The sequence below is a fragment of the Aricia agestis genome, chromosome Z (assembly GCF_905147365.1).
Source record: "Aricia agestis chromosome Z, ilAriAges1.1, whole genome shotgun sequence".
NCBI lineage: Eukaryota > Metazoa > Arthropoda > Insecta > Lepidoptera > Lycaenidae > Aricia > Aricia agestis.
Genome location: NC_056428.1, coordinates 28,165,138 through 28,178,419, shown reverse-complemented (window position 1 = coordinate 28,178,419; position 13,282 = coordinate 28,165,138). Strand labels below are relative to the sequence as shown.

The 13,282-nt window shown below is 36.2% G+C and overlaps 1 protein-coding gene across 1 annotated transcript in view; it reads left to right on the top strand.

The window, feature by feature from the left end:
• Nucleotides 1-4,699, top strand: part of LOC121738834 (sushi, von Willebrand factor type A, EGF and pentraxin domain-containing protein 1) — a 146,837-nt gene extending 142,138 nt beyond the window's left edge. Inside the window, exons 16-18 of the mRNA XM_042131081.1 lie at nt 96-281; nt 1,521-1,809; nt 4,276-4,699. Coding sequence (XP_041987015.1) covers nt 96-281; nt 1,521-1,809; nt 4,276-4,552 — 752 coding nt within the window. The 3' untranslated portion in view covers nt 4,553-4,699. The remainder of the gene's footprint in view (nt 1-95; nt 282-1,520; nt 1,810-4,275) is intronic.
• Nucleotides 4,700-13,282: the final 8,583 nt, after the last annotated feature.

Below are 13,282 nucleotides of genomic sequence, written 5' to 3'. Positions count from 1 at the left end.
GTGTGAAGAGAGAAGGACGATGTTTGATTTTTTGGGTTAGTAGGCCTCTTAATAGCGTGATTTTTATGTCGTGTCCTTATGTGTTTTTTTTTCAGAAATAACCTGTTCCGACCCTGCATTACAAATCAAGGGTAATGTTGGTATGATGGTGGTGACGTCCACCTTCAGCATCGGTGGGGAGGCCCACTACCGTTGCGAGCGAGGGTACACCCTCAAAGGGAACCAAACCCGCTCCTGCCTACCAAAAGGCATATGGAGCGGCGCTTCGCCCGTGTGCTTCCGTAAGTAATTTTAAATTTATACTTCTTTTGAAAATGTAAATCATATATATTTTTTGCAGTATTTTAAGTTTTCATGCATATTGAAAAAACTTTTCACGTAAAAGTCCATTTCAACAAAATAAAATGTAATTGAAAAACAATAGCATAAAAATAATTAGGTAAACTGTTGTTGTTTTGTTTATAGTACACAGTACAATTTATCTCGAGCTGTTTTGCTGACCGTACGTATGTTTGATGTCAGGACGTAACTATGTAATAAAGTCCGTCAAAACTTCATTAGGCCTGACTTTGTGTACCTCATATTGCGGCCTCTCCATACTGGCCTATAGCGCACAAATACAGGCGACTATGAAAATATAAGCAAAGCATCCTTCGATTCCTTTGGCTATTATCATTTATCAATGTGGCTCAGTTGGTGGGCTATTGGTAGCTCAAGCCAGGGGTCGCGGGTTCGAATCCCACCGACGGAACAAAAAGTTTTCAAAGGTCCTGGGTCATGGATGTGTATTAAATATTATGTGCATCATATAATAAAAATCTTAAATATATGTATAGTATAAAAAGTATTAAATATATTTCCGTTGTCTGATACCCGTAACACAAGTCCTTCAGGTACTTACCACGGGGCCAGACTGACGTGTGTGAAGCGTCCATAGATATTATATTATCCCAACGTGGAAAAGGTCCTTAATTTGTATAGTCTGAATTTATGAAAATGTCTATTACAAGGTGTAACAAAACTAAGTGATAGGTAATACTTTAGAGTTTAGAGTGTTTAAAAGTCTCATGTATCGAGGTCACTATGAAAGTAGCAGCGCTAAAAGAGTATTTGTTTTGTATGGGAATCTACTCGGGAATGGTACTCATGACGCTCTGGGGCGCTTGCCTTAGATACAAACCACAAAAATTGCTCTTTCAACGCTTCTACTTTCACAGTGAACTCTGTCATCTATGTATGTGGCACGTCACACAAGACCTTATAGCTATAGTATTATCAATTTCTTTCACACAATTTTAACACGCTTTTATAAGCTTGGGCTGTATGTATGTAACGGAATCTTTACGCACGATTTTTACCTATCTCCAGCTGTAGTCTACTTAATTCGCAACTTTGCATGCGTATTAAGAGCCAATGACAATGCAATAATTTGTTAAAATTTTATGAACAAAATAAAAAATACTTCGAAAAAAGCGTGTTTCTTTTAATTTTTTTGTTAACTATTATTTATTTGTCAACAGCGATCGACTGCAAGCCACCCGGGACGATCGAGAACGGCCGCATCATAATATCGAACGGTTCCACACTTTTCGGCAGCTCCATCGAGTACCACTGCCTACCTCAGTTCCAGAGGGTGGGACCCTTCCTGCGGAAGTGCATGGATGATGGCAAGTGGTCCGGAGAGGATCCCAAGTGCGAACTGGCGACCAACGAAGCGGCGGAGAGCGGGGCGCTGCCCCTCAGTGTTGGCGTTGGCTGCGGAGTAGTACTCTTCCTGTTGATGCTGCTCGGAGTTATATATTTGAGACTGTAAGTTTTTGTGTTTTGCAGGCTTTTAACAGATATCAGCCTCATAGGTATACGCAGTGTTTCCTACACGAGGGACAGATGCAAATAACAGTATAATAATTTTGCTTGCCTCTGGCGACAACGGCTCGGTAAGATTAAGAACTTATTAGTTAAGAGATCCACGTATACTGACGCTATACCTAATAATAACTGAAGAATATTAGTGTGAAATAAACGGATTTATTTATAACAGTCTGAACTCTGAATCGACTGGCCCAGTAGTGCCTAAAATTAGCAGGTCGATGTCTGTCAGTACGAATAATAAAGGACATTAAAATCACATTCATATCAGCGCGCTTTGTACAGTGGCGGATACGCGCTCGCCGCGTGCCTTGATAAAATATGATATTAGGAAATAGGAGAAAAAACCTTTTTTTAGTATTACACAAATCAAATATATTAAATCGTTTAGGTAAGGTTACGACACATATACTACATTTTTTGTTTTTTCTAGAAAGTGTGTAATTTAGCCGTAAATGATTTAATTATGAAAAACAGCGTTATAACAGTCATCTGAGTTTTTTTTCTATCGAGCAGAATTTATCAAATTGTGTACTGAATACTGATATACCTTTGCGAATACGAAATTTTCTCAATTTTAAAACGGTACGTTTTTATACTTAAATAATGACATTTCCTTTACAAAAAACATTATTTAAAAAACCCATTTTACGTAGTTGCAACAACCACAGCGCCTTAAACGTTGTTGTTGTTTTATACGTTGGTACTTGACAGACGTAAATGGTAGTCTATCACAAAAATTAAATTTGAGTGTGTAAAATCCATATTGTGCAAATGAAAATGACCAAAATTCACATCACAAATTGATGCTTCATTGTCGGCAATTAATAAAATTGTAATTTGTATTAATTAAAATTTAATGCAATTTGCTTTGACGTAAAATATAAGTACTTATTTTATATTATTGCTTTCGAGCGACAATGCAATGCGTGCCTTGATGTGTTCAAAGAATTGCTGCTGAAACAATGGACGGTACTTTATAATATGCTTGAAAACAATAGGTACGCTTTATGAAGTTTTGGGCTTTTTTTTATCTTTTTTATTTTACAGAGGCTTTTAACACTCAGATTTTTGGCCTTATATAAGGCATATTAAACATATTGAAACCGTAACAATATGGAAAACTGCAATATATCGACTGCACTGCAGGCTTCATATTCAATGTTTTTTTTTATTATAAAGTTCCTGACATCAAAAACACAGATTATTATAATATTATGTGATATATAATGTTTATTATTAAATAGTTACTACGTAATCGCATCAACGTCCAGCGCGGCCAGATCTGACTCTACCTTAAGAATTTCTCTTTTGAGTTTTAAAGCTCAATTCACGTTTCTAAAAACGCTGATTACATCCCAATATTCTCCGTAACATTTTCGAAGGCGCGAATGATTGTGTTAAAGTCGGCCATATTGTTCGAACCATGGCCCTCTTGATTTTGTATGACAACTCAGTACTCACCGTTTGTTCCTCCTAACTTAAGGCGACGCCTTGATAATTTAGCTGTAGCAATATCGATTTTTCTCAGCAACGACTAAAGCTAAGAAATTAAAGTTCATTGTCAGTATTCATCATGTCTTTATCTTTGAATTAGCCATACCATAACACGATTGGTCAATTTTCATAACACAGAAAAATTACTCAAAAAGACCTCTGTAAAATAGGGATTCTAATTTTGCCTACAGAGGAGTGTAATTTAAGCTTCCAAAATTTTTACATAGATTGGTTCAAACTTCAAGCATGCACTTTAATTTGTCCATAGCTTATTATGAAATATATTTACGCGTTTTTTAAATTACGCGACAAAAACCATTTTTTTCGCTTACGCCCTTTCCATTTCTTGTTTTCTATGAGAGTCCGGGTCGGCCTCTCATAGAAAACAAATAATTTAAAACATATCCAACACGGTTTTTTACTTTAACACGGCGTCACCTTAACAAATGAGTGTATCAGCCGCGTATTGTTTGGCGGCGGATAGGATTAGCATCGGTATTTCTGTCATGCACGCACTGTACAGTCGATGTTCTAGTGCAAGTTGCCCTGGCTGCATTCATCATAGTTCCACAAGGATACAAAATGTAAGGGACACCGACCGTACATAGATGGTATGCTGACGCTATCAATCAAAGCTCGCTTGTCTCTTGGAATATTATGCAATATGCTGTGTAATATTACAGTGTTAACTACAACAATGTTAGGAAAATGAGTCGACTTTACAGCAATTTGTTTACGTACCTACTCGGTAATCATTAAGTCTTTTTTAAAATAGTGCCCGACCAAATCTTCGATATCGACCAATAAAACGACCTTTATTCTTAGTTGCACTTCACCCATTTAGATTAAAAATAACTACAAAGTAGGCACTTTAACTAGAACAAGTAATAACAGCAGCCATAATTTCAGACGGAAAGCGACGCCAGTTAAGAACACAGAAAACATAGAAGGTGCGGAGAGGAAAGAAGACCAGAACGCAGCCGTGATGAGCTACGCGACACTTCACGACACGAATGGCCGACATATATACGACCACGTCACAGACAATCTCTACGATTCACCTTACGGCGAGAATCTATCAGAAAACTCGGCGTACGGACGACGGAGCGATACGGACTCGGCCTACGAACCAGAGCCCACTGGCCCGAACGCTGTCGTCACTATAAACGGAGTTGCAGTACGTTGATAAGACTATTATTTACAGCCTGACATGCTAATAGTACTCGACAATCTTCGATTTTTAATTGAAACTAATTGGGGCGCGTTGAAATTGAAATATCACGTCCTGAAAAAGACGATCGAAATAATAGTAGGTACCAAGTAGGTATTTAAGTAGTAAGTACCAAATATTGCGTCACTACGCTGTCACAATTTTGGAGTTCCACTTGTGACATGTGTAAGTAGGTACTCTGTACACTTACAGTACTCCTAAATTAATAATGCACCGCATGCAAATCTTCGCTAATGGTCGTAACCACGAAAACACCCGAATCTATGAAACGTAAGAGCCCCAAACAATGCACTTGCATTTTGCACCTTGTTCAAAGGAAATAGAAGTAATTAATATCATAATAGCCGGAGGCTGTCCGCTGTCGCCGGTCCGTCAATAAGTGCTTTAACTCACCGGGAAGCCATCGCGGCGTTACCATGGTAACGTCCGCGTCGGAGCCACGTCAGGCGCCTCTACGACGCTGCAAAGTTTTTTTCATAAAGTTAAGTTTAAAGCAGCGCTTGCAGCGACGTCTTCCGACCCTCGGGAAATACGATCGTTGCTGAGAAGTAACAAAAATTTCTATGCGCATTATCACTTTGGGAGCACTGTACCCACTTTCCTATTTTTTTTATTTTGTACAAAAATCGACGATTATCATGAACTATTACATTGCAATGCTGTTGGATTCAGTGATCTGTGTAGGTTAGTACAAGTTAGGTAACCAATATTTATTATACCGAAATTGCATAATTATTAGCTTTGGATAGGTTTTGAGTTCAAGTATTGTATTATTAATGTATTAGTAAAATGGTTATTTACTTGTTATTTAGAAAGCATTAAATATTTCCAAAGCAATATTCAGAATAATTATAAATGTGGCAGCCACGCGCGTAGTGGCTTCAATTACCTATACCTATTTTAACGCCAATACGTATATTTTATTAATAACATAACACTGCCTTTTACATAATTGTTACCTAATAACTACTTTTTTAATCTGTAATGGTTACCAGTGTCCCAATGTCGAGTGTTCAAATATTTTTACTTGTTATAAGATTGAGAACATAAAATTAAAGTGTTCAAAATGATCACCAACCCATTAGGTATTGACCAAAGATGTAAAAAGAGTTGGAAAACGTATAAAATATTATTTTATTTATGCTAGATTATTATAAATGCTTCTTATTTTAATTTTCAGCCTTCCTTTGTCATATGTTTGCTATTTTTACAAGTCACTTATTTTTCGTAAAAAAATTGTCTGTTTTAATGATTTGGTGTAATTTTATGGGTAGTTTTGTATCTGTATTCTGTAGGTATTTGGTATATTATGCATTTTGAATCTCTTAAGGTAAGGTTTGCTTACCTACACGTTCTTAGTTCTTTAATTTAATTTAATTCTTTAATACCTTAGTATGTCTACAAGATTATACCTACATTTAAATTATGAAATCAGAGCAACTACCCACGTGAATGAAAACTTTTATAACTTTACACTTCTTAATTCCTGATTTTTTTATTTGTAAATATAACATAATTTTATAAGATATTATTCTAAAGTTAATTTTTTTAGAATACATCGTCCTATATTAATTATTATTATAGGTCAAGTTTTCATGGAATTTTTTAATGTATAATTTAAAAAAGAAATTGAAAATTCCTAGAACGATTAGGTTTAAATGTAGAAATGTTTCAAACTATTAAAATTAAGCCAAAAATAACTTTGGCAGAAGCCTACTTAAACTAAATTAAGTAATTTCATCTAAAAAAATATTTGAAAACCTGATTCAGAAAGATAGCGCCACCTGTTGGCGGTTTTAACTAAACAAGAACAAAGACTTTTCAGAAAAATGTTATATGTATTTTTAGATTTTTTTGAAACTTTGTGAATTATTTTAATTGCAATATGCATACTATCAAACTGGCCATGTTAGGTTCTACACACTGCCTTATCTTGTCCTTTTCTGTTAACGATAGCTTATAAGTAATATTTTGCCGACGGCACAAGTTACTTGTAGATAAACTAAATAAGTTCAGAAGGGTAAGCAGGAATGTTATGGCGGCTACGTATTCGAAAAGCTAATTAAAAAAAATATTCAATTTCCAATATTGTGAGATATTGTCTTCATACAAATAATTTTCGGTAATTATTCCTGCTTGTGCTTACACAGTAGGTTGTAGGTATATCCGTTTACAGTTATTTAACTCTAGATGTCAAATAAAGTGATCCTAATGCCGCTCGACGCTCTATATTATAGAGACTAGAGGTAACTGTAAATGGACTGTGATTTCGGGAGCTTTCATGTATTACGTAACGCGGTTTGGGGAAGAGGAATCTGAAAACACTTTACAATGCTTTACAAAAGAGGAATATCAAAAATCGTTACTATACGATTTTTTATAAAGTACTATACATTAAGGGGGAAAGAAGTACAGAAAAATATAACGGTGCTTTATAAATAGTATAGGGTCTAAAATCATTAAAAATTGCACGTTTAAAATGTAAACAAATGTTTTTCTTTACGTAATACTTGAACGCTCCCTTTGGCATCTGCCGATACTTTTCTTATTGATAATTTTCTAGTTTGTAATTTTATCATTTCTAGAAGAAAGTAATAATAATAATATGTTCTATAATAATTTTTGATTACAAAGAAATGTATTTGTTATTTTTGTCGTGTAAGGTCATATGTTTTGAACATGTTCGTTAAATAAATGTATCCTAAATGATAACATGTTTATTCCAGAACCTACCTACCTACCATTTGATAAATTCTTGGTTTGTTGATATTTTGAATGCACCACTTGTGCATATTATGAAAGTTATTGAAAAAATCAATAAAAATTAATTTATTGAGTCTTTTCCTGCTACAAATTATTTTGTCAACAGAAGCAACATTTGTTTGAAGGCTCTTACGAAAGTTAAGATTTCTCACAAAAGAAAAAAATAGCTTAGACTTTAGTGTATTCCCAACTTTTCAACCCGCATTTTATGTGGGAAACAAAGTACTTAATTGTTTTTCTTTTTTATATTGACATATTTTTTATTCTAAAAATATGTTTCAAAAGTTTTTATAAGTCTTTGCTTACGCACAATGGGTGCCCAAGGGGCCACGTGTAAAAGATACGGCGTTAGCTATGCCCATGTTTATCAACTTCATATACTTAGTCTAGCTCTACGAATAATAAAATAGCTTTATATTCAAATACTTAATTCATATAGCATTCATATTTTACCACAAATTTCAAAAATTTTCCACTGATTGAACCTCGCCTCAATTCATTTGATTATTACAAAATTATAACTTTGATCAATTTGATCCGCCTTTCTACGAATTTAATAAACATTCAAATTGATATCAATTTGTATATGATTGAACAAGCTAAATATCTTTTTACTCCCCATTACACGTTTCAGTAACAGGCTTTACTAATATATAGGAAAGAGAGAGGTACTGTCAGCTTACTTCGTTTTCGCCCCTTTAGAATATAGGTCACGTATATAAGGGATGTACATAACGCAGATTGTCTGTCTCTCTCTCTTGCCCCGCCTACAGGCCCACCTTAACCCAGTTACACACATACAAAACAACCGGATTTATTTTACCCCTATCGAGTCCTTATGGCAAAGCCGTAAGGTTCAATTTCATGGAAAGCGGAGGTAACACGTCCCTGAACGGCAGACCGACAGATATACAGATGTGCAATGTGAACAAAGAGAAAAGGATGTAGTTCACGAGCACAGTACAGCGCCATCTAGGGACGAGTAGAAGAAGCGACAAATAAAAGAACCCGTACACTGCTTGAAATGAACCTTGAAAATAATAAGGGTGTTTGAAATTCTATTTGCCACCAGGTGTCACTATGTAGCCTTAGGGTCTGTCGTGACTCGTGTCAAATAGGCATATCATCGTGACACAAGACAGCTATATCGTGACCTATATCGTGACATAATATTATGACAGCAGTAACCAATTACTGCTGTCATAATATTATGTCTTAGGATCTTAGGATCTATCGTGTCCAAACACGATAGATCCTAAGGCTACATAGCGATTAGCGGCACCTGCTGGCAATTTCAAACACCCTCATTATTGTAGCATAAGGGCCAATTCACACAGGATCGGCACCGGCCGGCAGCGGCGCGAAGAGGCGCGGCGAGGCCGGCAGAGGCGGCCGCTTGTGGACGCTCGCGGCCGCGCGCTACTTTCAGAACGCCGCACAGTGGATCGAAAATCGAGTTTCATAGACATAGGAACTTGAATTTCCAGATGTCATTTTTTTGGGCTGAAATAATATGTTTTCCTAGTTGTTATTACATAATAAAATGTAAAAAGACTCATCTACGTGTAACGTAATAAGGGAGTAATATTTTTTTTAAGAAATTTTAGTATGGAGACGACATGAAAAATAAGCATAATATCTCTGGGATCGCATGGTTGGCCGTTATATCCTCGCACACTATTATAGTACTAATTATTACTCACATTTTGGCATATTTTGTATTACGGCACCATTTATACTTCATTTTGGTTAATTAAAAACTGTCCATTGGTACTTTATTTTGGCTAATTAAAAACTTAATTCAAAGAGAAAGAAGAAAGAAATTATTATGGTGATATAATGTATCAACCCTCTCTTTTTCCAGTGTCCCCAGTATCAATTTAAAACTTCCAACTGAATTAAATTAAATTGTCTGGAACTACTTGACATATTCTATTGTTTTTTTGTTAAATGATCCGTGTTCTTTACTTTCATAAAAAAATTGTATCTCATTCTCTCAAATTGTATTTCATAATTTAAATTACTATATTGTTATGTCTCCTGTCCCCCGTTTAAATCTTGAAAATCGTCCGTTTCTTGACCTAGACCCCCTTAATTACTTTGTGTTTTTCATAAAACTGATTTGAGAGTTCAATAATTTGTTTTGATATGAATCAACCTTATTAATACACAATATTCTGTGTGTTTTCTTCAAACCTTGTAATATTACAATTAATAAATTTATCGAATAAAGTGTTAATAGCGTAATTTTTTACTCAAGATTTATCCTGTATTATTTATTTTCACAGATTACTAGCTTAAGATTAAACATATTTGCATACTTATTTGCCAAAATATACACAAAAAACAGTAAATCATCGCTCCTGTAAAATTTGGATTTTTCGGTTACCGACCTTTTGCTTGGGGGCATCGATTATTATATATATATATATATATATATATATATATATATATATATATATATATATATATATATATATATATATATATATATATATAATTGATACGGTTCCAGGATCCAAGACTTTTTTTAGAAAATTTACAAGGTGTATTTCGGTCTTCTGATTACGAATTTCACATAACAGGAAGGACTTTTTGCTTGGGGGCATATATATATATATATATTTCATGAAATTTAGTATATAGGGGGTTTCGGGGGCTATAAATCGATCTAGCTAGGAATCATTTTTATAAAATGTCATTTTATTCGTGTTTTATCGAATACCGAGCGAAGCTCGGTCAAATAGCTAGTACCTAAACAATAATCCGTCAACAAAAATAAATTATCACAATTTACGTGGGAGACCCATGCTTCGGCACAAATGGGCCGGCTCGACCGGAGAAATACCACGTTCTCACAGAAAACCGGCGTGAAACAGCGCTAGCGCTGTGTTTCGCCGAGTGAGTGAGTTTACCGGAGGCCCAATCACCTACCCTATCCCCTTCCCTACCCTCCCCTATTCCCTTCCCATCCCTACCCTCCCCTATTACCCTATTCCCTCTTAAAAGGCCGGCAACGCACCTACAGCTCTTCTGATGCTGCGAGTGTCCATGGGCGACGGAAGTTGCTTTCCATCAGGTGACCCGTTTGCTCGTTTGCCCCCTTATTTCATAAAAAAAAATTGTTTAATTGTTATGCTTTTCTTAATAGTCACCATTTTAATGTTAACATAAAACGCTGATTATTTCAAAACAAGAAATCTACAAATTGAAAACAATTGAAGTAATAAAATGAGATACATACTCATGTTATTACTTATAAGTTATAACTTATAAGACTATCCGCACTTATAAATTTTCAAACAATTTACCATGAGGCACCTCGCCCACTGCGACTTTTAGTAGTGATGCATCGGGGAGAAAGTGGAGGGAGGGAAGCGCGGGAGTGGATAACGCTTCGGCTGTCTGCTCTTCGGTTGCCTACGTAAAAGCAGCACCAAAGACGACGTGACTAAAATGTCGCCTCAACGGAGTCCATCTTGTAACTGTGACGATCGCAAGCATCTGCATCTCTACTAACGCGCGTTAGTCGTATTTGCAACGCCAATCGCCATACAGGACACACAGCTAGCGTTTGCATCGCGACTATATCAATGAACATATGCGACAGTATCGCGACTGCATCGCTACAAAAAGTCGCAATGGGCGCGCGGCCTTAGTGAATCTTAGTGAAGTAAGCATCGCGACTGCATCGTGTTCAGGTGGGCGAGAACAAACAGCTAGCGACTGCATCGCTACAAAAAGTCGCAATGGGCGCGCGCCGGGACATATAAACACGATACGACGTCGTGTCGTGGGAATCTACGACGAGCATCGTAAAAAACTAAGTTGCGACATCGTAACGCGACGTCGTGCCGTATACCGTGGCACGTTTAACGATGTCGCGACGTACTTTTTTACGTCGATTCGTGAAACGACGCCGCATCATCGTACGACACGACGTCGTCTCGTGTTTATGTGTCCCGGCCCTGAGGGCCTTCGCCCACTGCGACTTTTAGTAGCGATGCAGTCGCCCGACTATGAAGTGCACGACTGCATCACTACTAACGCGCGGTCGCATTTGCTACTCCATACAAAACACACAGAGCTAGCGACTGCAGTCGCGAGACTGTATCGATGCAAATATGCGACAGTATCGCGACTACAAACCTACAAAAAGTCGCAATGGGCGCACGGCCTAAGTGCTACGAAATGCAGTATATAAATGAATTTCTTTAAGCTGAGAGGGGTCCTTTATTTTTAAACAATTAAGAAATTCTAGTAGGGGCTTCCGACATAAAAATAATACAACATCGCACAGACATAACTTGTTTTATTATAAAAATTGACAAAACAACAAGACAAGATTATTTGCGTAATATATTATTATCTACATATTATTAAATACCTACAAAACAATGGTCCACATATAAAACACATTTTAATTATAATTTAAAGGCATTTATAGACATGTTTTGCTCTAAGGCTTAACCGTGCTAAATAATAAAAGATTTACTCAGTAATCGAACAAGAGAAGATTTTTTTTTTCTGGTGTCTATAGTCGGGTCAAACAAGTCACAAAATCAGTTTCGATACTTGTTTCTTCCATTCTCGCTTGAATAACGTTTCCATAGGCATGCGATAAGAGCAAGAAATATTTTTAAGCACCAATGAAGGAAACAAGTAGTGATTGATTTCTTCATATTCGGCCACCAGGCTGTAGACAAAGATCTTTTCGCATGGCATCGGGTATCTTGCCCTTTCTGACAATATTTTTTGTTTGGTTAATTCAATAGTAAGCAAAGCATTTTGTCCAAAGTTTAATTAGGCCTTTCTGATAATGTTTGATAACAGCTGAGTAAGTTTTTAATGCATATGTCGTAGAAATGTTAAACTTGCTTTATTGATTTCATAATAGTCGATACTATTTTAATACAATATATTTAAAGTTTCTTACATATTTTATTCGTAGTGTAATTTGTCGAGAGATTGAACACAGTTGTTTATTTTTTTTTTAAACAGTGTTACTATTGTGATAGCCATAAAGAAGCATTATATCTACAAGATCTTATTGTCTTTCTACATTTCAGAATAAGTATCAAAAGATCAGTAAAGTTTTTACTATTGTTATAATATTTTATGCAGTCCATACAATGTTATTCAGTCAAAATATTATGCTGTTAATGGCATTCAAAGTTCTTCTATAAAAATGACATACAATCTATGTCTCAAAAGACTTCCGAATCATGTTGCATTTTCGGAGTCCGTTCATAGTAATATAAATTGAACTAAAAACACTGGAGTCTAGACCAGCTGTACTCAGCCTGCGGCCCGCGGGCCGCATGTGGCTCGCCGGGATTTTGTCAGTAGTGAAGTTAAATCATTTTGAACTTCCCGCCTAAATTCACGCCAAAAAAGGCTGTCGTCGTGAAAGTCGTGGAAATTTTTTCCACTTTTTAATTACTAATTTGAAGAACGTTATTTTTTTTACCCTAAAAAATTTCGGCTGCGGCCCGCTGCCTGTGACACCATGACCAAAACGTGGCCCGTATAAAAAAGGTTGAGTACCACTGGTCCTGGCCATGCACGTATCATTGCCAGAGTTTGAATTTTAAGTTGTAGCGCGGTGCAGTCAGAAAAAAATGCTCATTCACCTTACAGGTGACGTTTTCTAATAAATAGGAAACGATAGTATTCAAATAAACGTCACTTTGACGATTACGAATAATAGAGAAAATTACGCAATGGTCTTAGCAGAGGGCGCCACTAGCACATACAGTAAAAAAATCCGACCAAATTCCGATATTATGTTGCACACGTCATATTATCAGAACATCGACAGAAACGTTGTCAAACGTCGAACAAAACTTTGTTTACTGTCTGAGCTGATGCTGCCTCCAGCGCATCTCCAGCGTGAGAACATTGCAGTTATAATATATTGTA